This window comes from Leptinotarsa decemlineata, unplaced genomic scaffold, assembly GCF_025532065.1.
Source record: "Leptinotarsa decemlineata unplaced genomic scaffold, Ldec_3_MD MMD2_P_RNA_scaffold_14, whole genome shotgun sequence".
In the NCBI taxonomy this organism is placed as follows: Eukaryota; Metazoa; Arthropoda; class Insecta; order Coleoptera; family Chrysomelidae; genus Leptinotarsa; species Leptinotarsa decemlineata.
In genome coordinates this window covers 13,415,394-13,435,231 of record NW_027412528.1, presented here as the reverse complement: position 1 = coordinate 13,435,231, position 19,838 = coordinate 13,415,394, and the positions used below count along the sequence as shown (strand labels likewise).

Below are 19,838 nucleotides of genomic sequence, written 5' to 3'. Positions count from 1 at the left end.
TATGCCACTGGCAGAGAAAATTAAGAAAATTGTACATCAGAAAATGCGCCTTGAGGCATGGAACATATGTACCAAATATGCCAAAGATGTCTACAAAATTTTCTCAGTTATTATTAAAAAACTGATTATTTTTGAAAACTTTGCCACCCTGTATCTCAAAAGTAAAGGCGTTTAGAACATACGTCCATAGGACGTTTTTTCCTTAAAATGGGTCTAAGAATTACCTCCTTGAATATTAGCATGTGTTTAAGGAACACCCTGTATATTTGGAGAAGATTGTGTCCTTCATGTTCTTGGACATCTCCATATGTGTTGGATAAGATCGGTGGCAGTGGAAATCTCATTTGGAGTCGAACGTCTTGAGTAAAATAGTCGATGAATTCAGCAGTAAATCCATTTAATCGTGTTAATGAAGACCCCAATAATAGTTTCCGGATAACCGGAAGAGAATTGATATATTTTCAAAGTGGCTGAATAATGAAAAGTAGAAATATTTTCAGATTGAGAGAATTTTCAGAAGTAATGCACGGTATGAAGGGCACATCAAACTTTCTACAAAATCACCAAATAGCTATGAATTGGTGTGTGTTTATTGAATTTGTTTAGCTGTTTGCCGATGTTGATATGACAAATTGATATTCAAGTCCTCTGATCTTGGACAAATCGATTCGAAAGTTTCTATGAAGTTTTCAGAGATATACCAAATTGACCTTCTGAAACTTACTCATTAAACCTGTAGATGGTTGAACAATAGGAATTGAAAGGATATCTCATAGACCATTTTTAAACAGAGGTGCAAGTACATACATATTGTTACAATTACATACATGATTTTGGATTTTGAAAGACGTTTACTGATGCAAATATTATAAGCTGAAAATTTACTAGAAATTTCAATTTTTCCTTAGAACAAAATGTTTTCTTTAGTAATGAATACTTCCAAGTTAACATTGGTGAGTTCGCAGGTATCCAAGGTTTTTACTAGGTGACTGTAAAGAGCCATATTTGCGTATTTGTGTATTTAACAGTTCAATCAATAATCATCCCATTACGAAACAGTTACTCAACTGTTAAAAGGTGTGAATCATCTGTATTTTTTTTCATTCATTTCCTTATTTTTCACTTTCTATATTGTTTGATACATTAGTGTTCAAATAAAAGGAACGTCATGACAGATTAGTTTTGAGAATTTGATTACGTCATTAATCGAGGGTCCTATTGACCAAAAATCATCAAAATCTCAAACCTTTACTGAAAAAAAAACTAATCAATACAGTTTATTGCATGATTTTCACCATAAAAGGGTTTTACAAAAACCGCGACACGTGTTTCGCTACACAATAGCTTCTTCAAGCATAAACTGAGAGTTACTTCTAAACAATAAAAACAATAAAAATTAATTGGCGCTCCGGGGCGACTTCATTGATTCCAGTGGAGCATTTGCTTTTTCAGCTGCAGGAAAACCAGGAAAAACCTGCAGTACCACATCATCTGAAGATCTTGATCTAACAATGTCCTCTCTCTTATAAAACAAAATGTAGGGTGTCTCCAGAGGCTCCAATAAATTCAACAATGCATCGCCAGAACACTTCGTGACACGACTATCGTCAAACTTAAACCAGTCCGTTTCTTCTTTGACCAAGGCGTAATAATGACCAAATTCAATGCCAGAACCACAGTGAACAATGACTGCATGAATATTATAATAGTGGTATGCTAGGTTGAAATGTTCAGCTATTTTGAACCTTCCAAAGAGTTTCTTGCTTCCGTTAGAGGTTGAGTCTTGTTTGAAAATCATCAGTGTTATTATTAGATTGACTGGTGCCTCAGCTATACTTGTTTCCTTATAACAGTTAGTTAGTTAGTTTGGCGCATGTATACATACTGTATTGATTAGTTTTTTAATATGGATTTTCATTAAGTATCGGCCAGTTCTGTTCAAAATTTTATGAATATTATCATTTTCAGCAAGTGAGAGTTTCCACAAAACCAGATCCCTTCGTCCAGCTTCAACTGGGAAGACAATTTAAACATACCAACGCCATTATGAGGACCGCCAACCCAGTATGGGAAGAAAGTTTCATTTTTTTAGTGGGTAATCCTGATTCTGATTACTTGAACTTGAAGATAATTGATTCGAAAACAGGAACCGAACTCAATGAAATCAACTATAATCTCAGCCTCCTTTCCAATAAGGATAATTTGGAAGTTGTGAAAGAACCAATTCGATTAGAAAGTGGAAGAAATGATTGCAAGTTGATCTGGTCACTTCATTTAAAGGTAAACAAGATGATTTGAATAAAAATAGTCAAATACATTTCAAACCTTCCTCCTGGAAATGGAGGGGCTTGAATTCATGGTTGAACTCATGTCCCTCTATGAATAAATGAGTGACATATGTGGAATTTATTTTTCATTCTGGAAATCATTCCTGTTTTCCATTATGCGGGCTTTGAACGTCCTTCCAGTTTGACCTATATAAAACATCGGACATGACCCACATGATGATTTATACACTCCCTATTTTTCTGAAACTGAACTTCTATCTTTGTTATTCTTAATGTGCATGCCTAAGTTGTTGGTTTTGAAATCAATATTTACACCTTTGTTGTGAAGAAAATTTGAAACATTCGTAGTGGGTTGGTCTAAGTAGATTAAGCTTGGCTATAAAACTTTTTTGATAATAGATAATGTATCAGACTGCTATCGTAATCATTGCTAATGGCGATTTCTTTTATTATGTTCAGTTTTTTATTGAAATTCGCCCCTGAAAATAAAACATTTATTAGTCTGTGGATCATACTGTGCTGATACATTGTGGTGATGAATACATTTCGAAGGATTTGTAATAAATGCCGTTGCAATAGTTAACGAAAAATATAATTCAATTCATAAAGAGCGGGGTCGGTCACTTGATTTTTCGATATCAATACTTCTCCAATAGAGTAAGCGTTGAATTCAATTTATTATTGTTGAACCTTATCGTCATCATGAAGATTATGTTTCGTTCGGCTAGACTAAACAAACATACCCTGTTGATGAGTTATAATACTGGGAACGCGTAAATGCAAGCTACGAGTTTGCATTTCATCTCCGTGGACAGGAAGTTCGGCTATATCTGAATAGGTGGGTCCGAAAATTGATTTAAAATAAAAACTACCAATGACTTCGATAAAAAGAAAATATAGGTCTTGAGTAGGCAGGGTTATGGAAAAATTTGGGAATATTAACCAGATATCAGACCAATCAAGGGACGGTACAGGGGAGGCGTGTTACGGACAGTTTTTCGGGCTTGGGAATACTAAGGAGTCGGTTAATTGGGACAGTTGCGGAAGAGGGTCGCGAAACAGAGGGTCGATCGGACAGTTGCGGAAGAGGGTCGTGAAACGGTCGCGAAAGTCAGTTGCGGAAGAGGGTCGCGAAAAAGGATTTTGCGATAGAGGAGTTGCGAAAAGAGTTCTTGGCGAAAGAGAGTTGCGAAAGTTAGTTGAAAAGTCAGTTGCGAAAAGATTCCTTTGCAATCGAGAGTTAATTTGGGAGAGTGGCGAAAGTTAGTTGCGTCAAGGGACTATTTGAAAAGGGATTTTGCGATAGTGGAATTACGGTAAATTGCGGTCTGTGAGTTAATTGTTGTTTCGTTTGGTGACACTTAGAACGGATCAGTATTTTACACGGAAACCGTACCAGAGAGGGAGACCAGAACCCAATATAGTATCGTGAGTCAATTTGGATTTTTACTAACCCCCATGTCGGTTTAGAGAGAGAGAATATGTCATTTTACTTTTGTAATAATTGTCTTACTGTTGTTTCGTCTTGGGAACGATATAATAAGGGCAAAAAATTACACTACACCCCCTTCATATGTGTAAATATAATATCAAATAGTACACACGGGTTTGAAAGATGGATGAGTGAGTCTTCCAAAGAGGAGGACTTTCTTTCAGTTTGGAAGACTCCCTCATCCTTCTTTTTTTGTATCAAGATGGAGTAGTAGAAAGCCAAAAACTTTCTTTCTCAAAAATTAATCACTCCTAAAAAATATAACCCCTTCAATTCAAATAAGATTCCTCTTGGCTGGGATTAAATCAAATAGGTGAATGAATGTCATTACGATGCCATCGATGACATAAGCAGATCAAGCTTATTCCATGACATTAAAAAATCGTAATTCATGAATGGAGTGTGTGTATTTTCTATAATGTTATCCAATTTGGTACTGAAGAGCCTTAGGGCAAGTGTCTTAAGGCGAAACATCGGTGTATACCAGTGAGGATGACAGTGTTCTATGTAAGTGCAATTTGTTACCATTCATTTGAAGTGGAACTCACGTGAATGATATCTGAATTTTATTCCACAACGAATGTTTGAAATACAAACTAAGTAGAGAAAAGTATCTTTTGTATAATTCAGTGTTCATATAGAAGTATTTGTTTCGAAAGAATTTATTCTTTCGTATAATTCAATGTTTATATGAAAGTAGCTGTTTCAGGAGGACTTTCTTTCAGTTTGTGTCTGAAAGTTACTTTTTGCATGATCTACACATCCATGTATAGAGTTACTTCCTTCCTTTCTTTGGAAGACTCCCTCATCCCTTTTTTGTATCAAGATGGAGTAGTAGAAAGCCAAAAACTTTCTTTCCCAAAAATTAATCATCCTTAAAAAATATAACCCCTTCAATTCAAATTTCACTTTTCCTTTCGAACATTTTTGCTTATTGTTTTTGTTGGACTTTCATGTTATAATTTTACACAGTTATTTGTGATCTATAAATATACCTGTTTATTTTTTTTATTGGTTTCGTAATATAAGCCTAATCTCAAGCTTCTTGTTGTTTTTTAATGGCTCACCATTCGAGCAAACCTCGCACTATTTCAGGGTAGTTGAGAGGCCTTTAGCCTTAAGTATTAGCCTCCTGTATCATTTCAGAGGGGATCTTAGAAGGAAAACAATCTCAAAAACGTACACGGTGTAATTCAGTTCCAAAAAGACCGGCCTGCCAGTACTTCATATAACTTTTTTTCCTAAAATCCTTCGTTACCAAGTAACGGGCCCTCGAAGTTACAAAATGAAAAATGTTTTCCTTTGATAACTTTTCAAGTGAATATTCAAAATCATCCAAATTCTGGTAATTGACTAAACAAATGAATTCCTTCGATGAGCTTTCATGCAGGAGTCAGTTGTTTTGCTACAAAGTCAGGAACGGACTACCCCCGATGGTCCACACCCAAAACTTTGAAATGACAGATATTTTTCAATATTTTTCAACAAATTGAGGTTACTTGGACAATTTTATGAATAAAAGTACTCGTGTGGAAAGTCGATCGGAGCAACGAGTCTTGATAAAAATGTAGTTTCACTCGACGACATCAAACCCGCTCGTCCACCATTATTTGAAATGAATAATTATCAAAGCAGAAATAATAATGATAACGTTAATTCAACAACATTTATCCTGAGATGTCTACCATTATTCGAAAATATTAGTTTTTAAGGAAAATGGAAATGATAGGTAAAATGTTCATAACGAATTTTTATAATGCAAACACGTTTAACTAACGAAACTCAAGAGCCTCAAGAGCAAACAGAAATGAAAAATCCGCTACAGAAACTGCTCGATATGACCACCTTCTCTCTCTATACATTTTCTTAGTCTGCGAAGACACCCTCTCTGTACTTGAAATAGCATTCCAGGGTCGTTTCGTATGGCTTCACAATGTAATGTTATTCTATTCAACAATGCATCTCTTGTGTGAATAGGTGTAGCGTAAACAAGGCTTTTTAGATGCCCCCACAGAAAGAAATCCAATGGATTTAAATCCGGAGACCGCGATGGCCATGAATATGGCCCACCTCTACCAATCCATCTATTGTGGAAAATATGGTTCAGATGGTCACGCACAATCAAACTAAAATGAGGAGGAGCACCATCATGCATAAACCACATATCTCTTCGGGTTTGCAATGGAACATGTTCCAAAAGTCCATTCAAATCGTTCTGAATGAACTCCAAATAACGTTCTCCATTCAATCGGTCCTGTAGAACGAATGGTCCTATAAGATGGTTTCCTATGATACCAGCCCTAACATTCACGTTGAATTTCCGTTGGTGTTTCGTTTGCAATATCCCATGGGGATTTTCTTCGGCCCATATATGGAGATTATGAGAGTTGATAACTCCATCTCTACTGAAACCTGCTTCATCAGTGAATAAAACTCGATTAATAAAAGTCATATCCTCTCTTTGCCTATCCATGAACCAATTGGCATATTCCAGTCGTGCTGGAAAATCTTGAGGTGTCATGGCATGTACCTTCTGGATGTGAAATGGGTGGAGCAGTTGTTCCCTAATTATTCTATGAATAGTGGACTTGGATGTATGGAACTGTTCTGATAGATTTCTGATGCTCATTGAAGGATCATCGGCGACGGCTTCCAAAATATTTTCCTCCAATACAACGGTACGTACAGTCCTAGGAGCGCCCTCACCACCTCGTACCAACTGTACCTACAATAATATCGAAATAAAACAACGTGCTCAAATTATATATCAATTATAACATACCTGTCTCCCTCAAGCTGCGATCGACAAGCTCGAATGTTTCTCTTGACGGTACCGTTCGATTGGGAAAATGCTCGGAATACAGACGACGAGCTTCTGCAGCATTACAAAATGCTCGTCCATAAAATACATGCATATCTGCATATTCATTGAATGTAAACTGTTCGGCCATATCAAAAAAATTCAAAATATCCTATAGAATATTGACAATACAATGATAGTCATATGACAACGCACTACTCAACAAAACAAAATCGCATTCCAGTTTCTCATTTTTTATCAAAACTTTCTAAAAGGTGTTTTTGTCAACATCTGTGAAAGAAATGGAACATAATTATTCCCTGGATATTTTTCACCTGATCATGTGCAGCCGTTTTTGTAGTTCATTCGTTTGCTTTTTATTAGTATAGTAAATATTTTTTCCGATGTGCGTTTTTTCAGCTAAATTTAGATTCGTGTTAAAGAATTTCTCCCATAAAATTATAATTATCAGTGAAACTCCTCAACAGTTTAGCTGTGAAGAAGAATTTGAAACATTCGAATGTTGAGTTTCATGAGATTCAGATAACTGATCAACACGAAACGTGATTATTCCACACGTATTATGTACATACAAAATATGGAATGAATTCGATATTTCATAGTAGAGTAGCTTGTTAGTTTAAAAACACCACGAATCTACAGAACTTGATATTTCTTTTGAAAAAATATCTGCTATCACAATTGTGACTTAAACTTCCATATAGGTACTGTACTTTTTGTTTACGAGTTCATTTTAGCATACTTTGTATTATTCCTGTTATAAATGTTGTTGAATTAACGTTATCATTATTATTTCTGCTTTGATAATTATTCATTTCAAATAATGGTGGACGAGCGGGTTTGATGTCGTCGAGTAGAACTACATTTTTATCAAGACTCGTTGCTCCGATCGACTTTCCACACGAGTACTTTTATTCATAAAATTGTCCAAGTAACCTTATTTTGTTGAAAAATATTGAAAAATATCTGTCATTTCAAAGTTTTGGGGTGTGGACCATCGGGGGTAGTCCGTTCCTGACTTTGTAGCAAAACAACTGACTCCTGCATGAAAGCTCATCGACGGAATTCATTTGTTTAGTCAATTACCAAAATTTGGATGATTTTGAATATTCACTTGAAAAGTTATCAAAGAAAAACATTTTTCATTTTGTAACTTCGAGGGCCCGTAACTTGGTTACGAAGACTTTTAGGAAAAAAAGTTATATGAAGTACTGGTGATATTTTGACCCCATCTATACATTCTCGAGAGGAAAAGAGAAAGTCCAGGGACACCCTGTATAAAAATGGATGTTTGTTGGTTGGTTGGTTCGTTGGTAAGTGATAAACTTCTACATCGCTCAACCGATCTTGATAAAACATGACATGTATAAGTAATTTCCCATAGAGAAGGTTTTTATACTATCAATTTTTCTGTAACTCGCCTACTAGATGGCGCTGTAGAACAATTTTTTGAAAGCACTGTTCTATAACGCTGCGCACGCCTAAGTTCGTTGATTCTGATTCTGTCAAAACATTGAAACAGCAGCCACAGCTTACTTACTAGTAAGCTGTGCAGCAGCGATACAGCAACATACTACTAGTAATAGATGAAACCGTATATACACATATATCGTAATATTACAGATTTCTTATTCACCTCTGCTATTGAAACGCAATTAGGATATATGATAATCTACTTTGCTGTTATATTTTCAGGTGTTCCATAATGAAAACTTCCAAGAATATTTAGAACGGAGACCTTCGACATCTTCAGCTTCAAGTAAGTAAGAGTATACATTCGGTTACCTTTCAATAACGTTTTCTTTTATTTTTGAATGCATAGGTGTCGAAACGATGGAGAAAAAACGATCTTCCTCAGTATCTAGTGTCAGTTCCAACCACAGTGATGATGTTTTCGATAGACACGTGGATTCAGTGAGATCTAGTAAGAGCTCTTCTTCGATATCAAGGTAAATTTTATTTTTAGTGAACATGTACAAGCAATTCAAATTTTACTCCCACCATGAGGACATAATAATTGGACCAAAGTTGAACTATTATTATATGATTGATAGATGAATCCCTTATTTTCACCGGTTGGAAAAACATTTGAAAATTAGTTTTATAATGCTATTTTCTATTGAAGATTTCATGTCAATAACATAAAAACCGCTACTCAACTAACATTACATAGATGCTCAATCAACCAACTTTTTTTTAAAGATAGAACACTGGCATCTAAAAATGACACTAAATTTCTAACTAACTAAATTTCAGCACTGCAAATATGGCGTACTTTGCACTCATAGATTCTCACTTATGCTTTGGAATACCTTGGGAAGCATGCAGTTCAACTTTATTCAAAATTCTATTGAACCAAGAGACTTCTGTAGAACCTTCTTCAAAAAATATAATATTCTAACGGTAACTGCATTATTTATACTAGAATCTGAGTGTTTATTAAATGAGCATATATTAAATTTTGCTTCATCCTCTTTCCATTATAACACCCGATACTGCAGACACACTCTGAAACTCACTGTGCCAACCAAAAACATTACCCGAGACTCCATATTTTACAACGATGGACTTCATATTTTACAACGATGGAAAAATGTACAATTATGTGCCTACAAATATAAGATCTGTCAATGTAAATGATTTCTAATTCAGGAAGTTAGTCTAACAATTTCTATCTGATAGACCCTATTATACTTGAATGAATATTTTAACGATAGCTTTTGAGTGTAATACGCATATTTTTCATCTTCACTTATTAAGAAGCTCCCAAGTCGTTACTTTTTATGTCTAACTCTTTTATAAACTTGACTTTTACTATTTTATATACAGGGCTTTTCATGATGAGCGTTAATTAGCCGTTTCTGGCAAACTATTCAACGGATCAACCTGAAAATTCCACAGTATGCATGGATTGCCATCTGGTGTTCTAGGAGGCCAACGAAAAGGTCCATTATTACCAATCCATCTGTCTTCGAAGATTTCGGTTAAAGCTTCGCTGACTGAATGAGAATTATGGGGTGGAGCACCATCCATTTGGTACCATATACGTTCTCTTCCTGGTCTATTATTTAAAATCATTTGAATTCCATTCCTCAGTAAATCTTCATATTTTGATGCATTCAAATTATCATCATGAAACTCGATATAAAAAATTGACTCATTCTTTATGGCACAAAATACATTGAATTGCCATCTTTCTTGAAAACCCCTTTGGCGGACAACATGGGGATTTTCTGGCGCCCAATAATGACTGTTGTGTCAATGGAAACTCCATTTTTTGTGAACTTGGCCTCATCTGTCCATATGATATTGTCAAGGAAATGTTCATCCTCTTGAGTCTTGCCAAGTAACCATTCAAAGAATTCCACTCTACGAGGTAAATCAGTCTCTTTCAAATGTTGGACACAGTAGCACTTATAGGGATGCCATTTATGCTTATTAAGAATTAATTGTCACGCCTCGTGCAGAGAAGCATTTGGAAACTGTTATACCAAAACTGTTATACCATTGTCATCATCATCCACTTTAGTCTTCTTGCGAATGATTTTTGGACGGAAGGTTCCATTCAACCTACAGTTTTTCAGTAGTCGATTTATCACATTATTATTCGGCTTCGGAAGTTGTGGATATCTTTCATGGAATATTCGGCATGTTCTACTTGCAATTCTATTGCATTCACCATAAATTATTAATAAATTCAAGAAATCTTCATTACTGTAACCTAATCTTGACATTATTCTATTATAATTGGTAGCTATCACAATCAGTCGAAACCACCAACGAAAGTCTGACGTTAAATAATTGGTTTATTTATTTTTCCAAAGCACGCTTTCAAAAAATATCACTGTGTACTGTTGTACGTTAGAGACCAATACCTCAATGTATACAAATTGTAACTTTTTCTAAGGTAGGTACATACCAATTTTGAATTGACTGATCTGAGACAGTTAAAAAACTGGATCAAAAAGAAATATTACTAAGTATAAAAAAAATGTTGAATATCCAAAATAAGTGATGAATTCAAAAAAACGAGCAAGAAAACCACGTCAGTTTCCGTTTAAAACAGTTTATCTCGAAAACGGTTCAAAATAGAAATAGTATTATATGAACAAACTTAATCTGAAATTGGATGTAGAGCTCAAAAATGTTGAAATATACAGGGTGTTCCATTTGAAAAAATTGAGTTCCACTCATTTTTTCATGAGATCAAAGTATCTGCATTTTTTGAAGACCCTGTATGAGGAAAATGAAAATATGACTGGGAGTGAAGATCCTCATAGTATCACTCCACTCCATTTTAAATATGATCGATTTAGTGCAAGAGAGTTCAAGATTATCAGCATTTATAAAAGTTCATCTTTGGTAAAAAAAATATCGAAATTAATTTATATCTTCTAAACAGTAATAGATAGGTATGGGGAAAAAGTATATGAATTTGTTGACAAAGTGATAATGAATCATAATATGATATTATATACGGGGTGTTCCATTTGAAAAATTAAAGAAGCCGCTACTTTATAGTAGAAGCGACAACGCCGCTTCATCTGAAATAGTTTAGGCGTGTAGGTCATATTGATTTATGCATACTGTAAAATTTTCAGGTTGATTCGTTAAATAGTTTGTCAGAAACGGCTAATTAGCGCTCATCATGGAAAGCCCTGTATACTTATCTTTTATACCCTCCATTTTAACATAGTTTGTATCCATGCACCATTTTCATTTCAATTTAATTTGGTATGTATTGCATTTTTTAAGTATTTACTACCCAAGCTTTGGCTACAAGATTATGTCTTATGATAATAAAGCATATCATTATTATTATATAAATAGTCTATATATTTTTTACTACACCGATTGATTGCTTCACTTTGTTGTATCAGTAACCTAAAAAATGCAACTGGAAATAAATGAGAAAGAAATTATTGTCAAGTTTTTCATCACCAGAATTTCTAAGAAATTACTATTGAACATTTTGAAACTTCATTATTCAAAATCTTCTCATAAGGAGAAGGACTTCTGCAATATTTGTTAGAAATAAAGGAATTCATTTTGAAATAATTTTCAAAGCTATCGATTCGCTTGATGTTTCCTCTCATATGTAATAAAACAAGGGCTTTCCCAAGCACGACATCAGTCCTGATGTCAGCCGCAGTAACAGATGAAACGTTTGAGTATGAGTATGATAAATTGTACTGAAATTTAAAAACGATCAATAATTTTTCATTCTATGCTTAAGCCACTGTCAGTACCTGAGTGAGTGTTTAGTTTTCCAAACAAGACTACAAAATTTTCTGGATCATGGCTATTAATGATACACGATGTATTTCTGTAGTTGTTCGTAAAATATTTTTTTTGCTGCGAACTGGTTTATTTTGGGCAAAAAACCCAGAAGACATTTTTTGTTCAGAATGAAACAGGCTATCGGAAATAATGTTTTAAATGGTAAACAAATAATGAGACAAAAAGTTACATTGGAAATAAATTTTTGGGGTTGCGTTTTCCACCCCTTACAACCATGGAGTAAACGAAATAAATCACTGGGTAAGTGTCTTTTTGGTAGTACAAAACGTCAGGTCAATTTCAATATTGTCACTTCTTCAGTGCTTGTGGAAAAAATTGTTATACAAATTTTATGTACCCCCTTTAAGGGGCCGTATCTTAACAAGGGATGCTCCAATGAAGTTTTTTTATATGAAAGATCCTATCTTTTTTTCGATGAGAAATCACCTCCTTGAATGTTTTATACTTATTCAGTTACACCCTGTATACAGACAGCTCAAAAACCAAAGAAGGCTCAGGATGTAGAGTGTACTCCAGATTACTAAGTGTAAGGATTAAGTGGGGAATGATATCTCAATTGCCATACAAGAAATAACCAGGAAAGGAATTTCTGGCAAAAACATAACAATCTGCACTGACAGCAGACAAGCCCTATTAGCCTTAAACAGACAACGTGTAACCTCAGGACTAGTACTAGAGTGCCACCAAGATTCAGCCAAAGCCTCGGTAGATAATAACATTATCCTGAGGTGGGTTGAAGGGCACGACAGGAGTAAAGGCAATCACCCTGCCGACTCTTTAGCCGAGGAAACGCCTGGACTACGAATTTTAGGAGTCATCAGGCCTCAGTGGCACCTGAGGCCTGAGTGCTGTGGACTTACACTCCCCCTCCCTACTCTACAGATACAGATACCTTTGAAAATGTTTTTGATAACTCCGTCAGTTCTAATGGCAGCTGGATGTTACACACCCATAATATGTTTTCCTACACAATAAGTATTTAAATGTTCTATCACAAGTTTATTTCTCTATGCGGAAGCAAGTTTCGACATCTATCGGCAAACATCCCAACCAGCAAAGTTGTTTTATAATTCCATGGTGTTGCAACAGTTTTATTCTATTAGTATTTTATAATTACTTCCAAAATGCTAATTGATTATATTAGATGATCGGTGAACACAATACAGTTGTAGGCAATAAAAGTGTTTTATAAATTTGTCATAGAAACGATTGTGAAATAAAATTAAAAAACCATTATAAAATAGTCAGGAACTTATCACAGAAACGTTTTCGGAACTAATTTATAAAACTTATTTTCCTATGAAAGTAAATTGTTATGTAGCAGTTTTATAACACTTTTCTGCGAGATTTTTATGATAGTTACAAAACTATTTCAAGTTTATTTTATAACTGTTTCCTGTGGCTTTAATTATTATTATTAATTATTTTATTAGAATGCTTTCAGATACTATTTTATTTTCATTACCATATTGTCAATTCAATGATAATTTCCCAACTATTTTATAATATGGTATATTTACTACAATTCAAAAACACTAATATAACTTATAAAATCAAATTGCTTTTGCTAATATATATTTGCTGCCACCAAGAATAAAATGCAGCATTTAAGAACAACCAGCTGACATCGATTCCTAATCAGAGCTTTGAAATATTCTTCAAAATTTTAGTTATGTTTAGTAAGAATATTTTTGTTTGTTTATTCAAGTGGGACACCATCGATATCGTGGTGGAAATTAGTTCTTCAGCAACTTAAATAAATAAATATTTGATTTTTATTGAGCATAGGTACCCTATAAGTAAATTCAATATTTTCAAGGCATTGAGTTCAGTAACTCAACCTTATTATTTACAATTTGGAAGACTGTAAAATACAAAGGGTTTGCACTTTCAAGTTTCAGTTTTTAGTTATCTATTTAGAAAACCTGAATATTTTGTTCTGAGTGAAGCAGTTTCGTGTTACAACCCTTTAAATGATGACAAAATCAGGTACAGCAAGGTACCATAAACCACGGTGTCCCATAAAAGATACATAACTGTGGCTTTTCCATACTTTCTGTGACAACTTGTTGGAATGAAAATAACCATGCTTGCTTTTTGGGTTGCATAGAATTGATAATTTCTTCTTGTTTTGTATCGTCATTCTTCAACTTTCGCTCTATTAGTTCTTCAGCGATTTGGTAGGTTATCAAATGACTTCGTTTTAGTTCATGGATTTGTATTAGCTCATCAGCATCAATTTTTGGCCATGAGAGTTAATTAAACGTAGATAAAATGAGTCAAATCCAGCTTCAAACAGACAAAACTATCAACTGAAAATATAGGCCTGAATTATCAAATATCTGGTCAATTATTGAAGCGAATTGAAATATATATTCTGACATCAAAAACATCACCCGTCATTTCCTCTAAACGCACGATAAATTAAATATCAACAATATTTCATCGGTGTTCATCTAGGTTATGTCTAATTCACCATGTATTTAGCATTAGACAACGGATATTTATCATAAAAAAGGTAATATATGATGAATATAACTAATTTATATTATAAGAGTCACCAAAGTGTCGTTTATTAGCAAAACTGTTGCCAACTAACTTATAAACAATCACAATAGTTGTGTACCGACAGCAGAGCCACAGCGAAGCAGAAAGGCATACAAATATTAACAGGGCCGTATTCTTAGTATTCTGTGTAAAAAAACCATCAAAATAACGGGGTGCTTAGTTGTGTTTCAAAAAAAATTTCATGTAGAAATGAATTGTTAAGGTTGGATGGGAGTTTAGTTTCAGCAGCTAAACTATACAAGGTGATTCACGGCATTTTATCCATTTGGGAGTACCTAGGTTTCCGATAATTTTGTGATTTGAGCGTATGCGTTCGCGTTCAAATTCGATTGTATAGGTTCGCTACCCGCTTTCTTTTTGTTCAGTGTTCGTATCCATAGGTATTCGTTAAAAGGCCTTTGATTTTGGGATGTTGACTAATTGACGTATGATTAATTTTTGTGGCGTGTTCGAATACTCTATTTGTAACAAATATTTCCTTATAATTATTTGTTTAGTAAAAGAAGGGTTAGTTTGGTTTTTTTACGTTATTTCAGAAAATTCATCTATTAAAAAAATACGGTCGGAAATCTTGATAGTGGATCTAGAACGGTTTGGTGTTGGGAGAAAACTCCAGTAGTATGAGGTAACACTCTAGCAAAATACTTCCATACTTTCAAACATCGCCGCCTTCGCTCAAAAAAATATTGAAAACCCATTTTTATAAATTATAATTCATTTATACAATCTTTCAATAACTAATAATCAGTTTTTATTGTTACTGGTCAATACAGTTCAATTCTAGTTCATCCTTAATTTAAGACACTATGATATGCGTATATATGTGTATTATAAGTTATACTTTCAACTTGATAATAATTCCATTGTGTGGATACTGTAGTGGATTTTTCTTTTTGTATCCTGAATATATAAATAAAAATAAATAATTACTCAATGCCGGCCATTTTCAACATTTATTGGGGGGTATATAATAGTTTTAGATTCAGTTCGAGGTGCTTCAAATAGAAGAAGAAATGACTTGGTATTCCATGAAGAAAACTTTCTGGAAGTTTTGAGTCGCCCTGTATATTGGAGATACTGAAAAAAGACCTTAAACTATCCCACCTAACCTAGTGCTTCAATTTTTTTTTTGCGAAAAACAGGAAAAGGTTATTATAATGGTTAAAACTCGTCGTTTAGCCTTTATAATCGATGAAAGAAACTTTTTAGCCAAAACACCCCGACAGATAATATTTATCCAAACTGTATGTGAGAAATCTTTTATTCATACAAGCACTTGTAGAAACCTACAGCTTTAAAAGTAGTCCGACTCTGCCGCAATACCATCACTCCCAGAACTAAGTGTTTCTTAACAGTTTTATAGGGGTAACATAGTAGCTAAAATACGTTGAAATGCTTGCTACTGATACCAATTCATTTTAAAGAACGAAGCCATTTGTAATGATAGCGATCCGGGATACTGAAATTAGATGAGTTGAAAATATGAAATACCGCATATACAGGCTGATTCACGGTGGATGGCACATAAGACGTTTCTGGTGAACCAGACAACGGATCATTTTGAAAATTTAATGGAGGGCATATTCGGACATTCTCTAGCCAACTAAAATATTTTCGGCAATGCGGTGTTGCCGCTTCTATTAGAAAGCAGTAGCAACTTTAATTATTCAAATGGAACACTCTGTATATAATATTATTTTTGGAATCTCCAACAATTGCCCGACAACTTTTCTTGATATTTCTCTATACCTATCTGTTACCGTTTTCGAAATAAAAATTAATTTCAATTTTTTTCTTCGAAAATCATGACTTCTAAAAATGCCGATATCTTTTAGTTAAGAAGTACTATGATATCGAAATTTGGTTTGGAGTTAGGTGATACTTGGACACTTCCCACACGTCAGCCTAATCTCCGTTACTTCAATACAGGGTGTTAAAAAAATACAGTTTTTTCGTTTGCTTGAAAAAGTTGCTGAAATTTGATTATTTTAAATGGAACCCCCCGTATATTATTGAAAATTCGGAAAGCTGCTGAAATTTGCTTTCTTTCTATGTATATCATACCTATACCTAAGTAGTCAAGTTTCGGACTTATGAACATTTATTTGTGAAAATGTCCCTTCAGAATGGTATTTCCATTCGGTATTTGGTAAGCAGGCCATGATTACTATTTGACAGTAGCGTTGTGACATTCTCCTAATAATATCGACATTTTCGTCACTTCAGAAGTTGCAAATACCTTCAAAACGATGGAACAAAACTATTCAAACGAAGTTCTTATGAATTTATTTATTATTTTTGGACAGTGTGACAAAATTATCAGCAGAACATGTAGAAAGTTCAATGAAATGTATCCGAATCTACCGCCAATGAACCTCAAGAAATTTATACGAATTCAGTACAATTTCAATGCATTTGGATCAACTTTAAAAGCACCAAGAAACTTGCCTCGACCCGTAACTTTCGAAGACAACCAGATTAATGTCTTAGCATATTTTCACGCATTTCCAGAGTCATCGATAAGAAGTGCTGAAGAAGATTTGGGTATAAAATATTCATCGGTTCAAAGAATCTTGCGAAGACATAAAATGCATGATTATAAATTCACCAAAATTCAAGCAATGAAGCCTCAAGATCCTCAACAGAGAGTAGAATTTTGTGAAATGTTGTTGACACGCATTCAAGAAGATCCACTTTTTTTAAATAAAATTATTTGGACTGATGAATCAAAATTTTCGAGAGAAGGAATTTTCAATAGAAAAAATCGTCATTATTGGTCCAGTGAAAATCCTCACGTCACAAAAGAAGCCGGATTTCAAGAAAAATTTAGTTTTAATGTCTTATGCATGTTGATGGACAACAAATTGAGGTACGTGATATACGAGGAGTCACTAACATCCAGAAGCTACCTGAATATTTTGGAGAATACTGTAGACTGTTTCGTGGATAATCTGCCACTCGAAGATTATCGAAACTGTTGGTACCAACTAGACGGAGCTCCTGCACATTGCACAAGAGAAGTGAGCGCAGAACTGGATAGACTATTTGACGATCGGTGGATGAGGCGCTTGGGACCATGGAATTGGCCAGCGAGATCACCCGATCTTAATCCATTAGATTTTTATTTGTGGGGAATGTTTAAAGAAAAAGTTTACAAAATACCCGTGCGTTCGAGAGATGAATTGTTAGAAAGGATTGCCCAAACATTTGAAGATTTGAATCCCAATGAAATCAGATCTGCCACCAAGAAAGCAGTCAACACCCGCATTTTAAAGTGCTTGGAAGTGAACGGCCAGCGATTCGAACATATTTTGAAATATTCCACATGATTGTTTTACTTTTTTATAATTATTCATATCAATATTTCTAATTTCAAGTTTCTTGGTGCTTTTTTAAAGTTTATCCAAACATATTGAAATTGTTCTGAATTCGTATAAATTTCTTGAGGTTCATTGGCGGTAGATTCGGATACATTTCATTGAACTTTCTACATGTTCTGCTGATAATTTTGTCACACTGTCCAAAAATAATAAACAAATTCATAAGAACTTCGTTTGAATAGTTTTGTTCCATCGTTTTGAAGGTATTTGCAACTTCTGAAGTGACGAAAATGTCGATATTATTAGGAGAATGTCACAACGCTACTGTCAAATAGTAATCATGGCCTGCTTACCAAATACCGAATGGAAATACCATTCTGAAGGGACATTTTCACAAATAAATGTTCATAAGTCCGAAACTTGACTAGTTAGGTATAGGTATGATAAACATAGAAAGAAAGCAAATTTCAGCAGCTTTTCGAATTTTCAATAATATACAGGGTGTTCTATTTAAAATAATCAAATTTCAGCAACTTTTTCAAGCAAACGAAAAAACTGTATTTTTTTACCACCCCGTATTGAAGTAACGGAGATTAGGCTGACGTGTGGGAAGTGTCCAAGTATCACCTAACTCCAAACCAAATTTCGATATCATAGTACTTCTTAGCTAAAAGATATCGGCATTTTTAGAAGTCATGATTTTCGAAGAAAAAAATTGAAATTAATTTTTATTTCGAAAACGGTAACAGATAGGTATAGGGAAATATCAAGAAAAGTTGTCGGGCAATTGTTGGAGATTCCAAAAATAATATTATATACAGAGTGTTCCATTTGAAAAATCAAAGTTGCTACTGCTTTCTAATAGAAGCGGCAACACCGCATTGTCGAAAATATTTTAGTTGGCTAGAGAATGTCCGAATATGCCCTCCATTAAATTTTCAAAGTGATCCGTTGTCTGGTTCACCAGAAACGTCTAATGTGCCATCCACCGTGAATCAGCCTGTATAGTGACATTTACAGCTGAAAAGTACATAAATATCATAACATTATATTATTTAGAATAAAGTGAGTTGAATTTGCGACTAGAAAATCAATACGTCGACAGAGTGAATTTTTGTATAATTACTAATTTTACCGAAAACATTTATAAATGAGTGGCGCTCTTAAATTTTGCTAATAATAGGCTATATATCTGTCAATAAAATTTCATTTGCAGTAAAAATATCAATCTTCGAAACACAAACAATGTCTTCAACAATTTTATGGGTGCAGAAGTGAAATTTTAAAATGGCTTCAACCTTTCTATTTGATAGTTTTCAGTTGGTGACATATCTATTATATTTTCCTAGTGTCCAATACAAAATTACTTCTTGCGTCTTCAAGAAAACATTTTTAACACTTTTTTATTTTATTGCTATCGATTTCGGCTGTTTTATATTTCATAACGCCTACTTGGAACTACTAATAAACTCTTATAAAACTGTCTTCTGTCTTTACAAAACTACTTTTTAAGAGTGTTAGACAAATTTTATAGTAACTGCCAAAATGTTTATAAAACTGTTTTGTAGTGTTTGTAAAAGGCCTTACAAAATATTAATAATAACTATAATGTTTTATAAAACGGTGCCAATTTCCTATTTATAGCAGTTTTATAAACATATTGAAAACATTTCTGGGAGAAATACAGTTTTATAATTTGTTTCTCCGAAACGTTTCCGCAACTATTATAAAATACGAAATTGCTAGTTGGGATGGTGAACATATTTTTCCTACAGCGTTTTCTACATTTCATTTATATGTAACAAATTTTGAATAATTATGCTATCCAAAGATAAACTTGATTTTTTCAATAGTAATTCCGATGAGCTTTCTGCGGGAAATTTTCAATAATACTTATTTTTTTTTTTCAAGGTCGTTTCGAGAATATATGGGAGAAATAAATTTGACGTTGAGATATAGTCTACAGAGACAACGATTAATAGTTGTAGTGCATCGTGTAAAGTAAGTCTTAAAACATTAAAAATAAATTTATTCGAAACCAACTCATT

At 33.9% G+C, this 19,838-nt stretch overlaps 1 protein-coding gene across 6 annotated transcripts in view; it reads left to right on the top strand.

Moving 5' to 3' along the window:
• LOC111516129 (extended synaptotagmin-2) overlaps positions 1–19,838 on the top strand; it is a 122,704-nt gene that overhangs the window by 98,389 nt on the left and 4,477 nt on the right. For 4 of the 6 annotated variants that reach the window (XM_074179575.1, XM_074179567.1, XM_074179570.1 and 1 more), the window contains 4 exons: positions 1,969–2,280; positions 8,297–8,360; positions 8,424–8,550; positions 19,702–19,791. In XM_074179575.1, coding sequence (XP_074035676.1) covers positions 1,969–2,280; positions 8,297–8,360; positions 8,424–8,550; positions 19,702–19,791 — 593 coding nt within the window. Of the gene's footprint in view, positions 1–1,968; positions 2,281–8,296; positions 8,361–8,423; positions 8,551–8,857; positions 9,018–19,701; positions 19,792–19,838 lie in introns of those variants that run through there. The other 2 variants (XM_074179576.1, XM_074179582.1) reach the window with 2 other exon arrangements.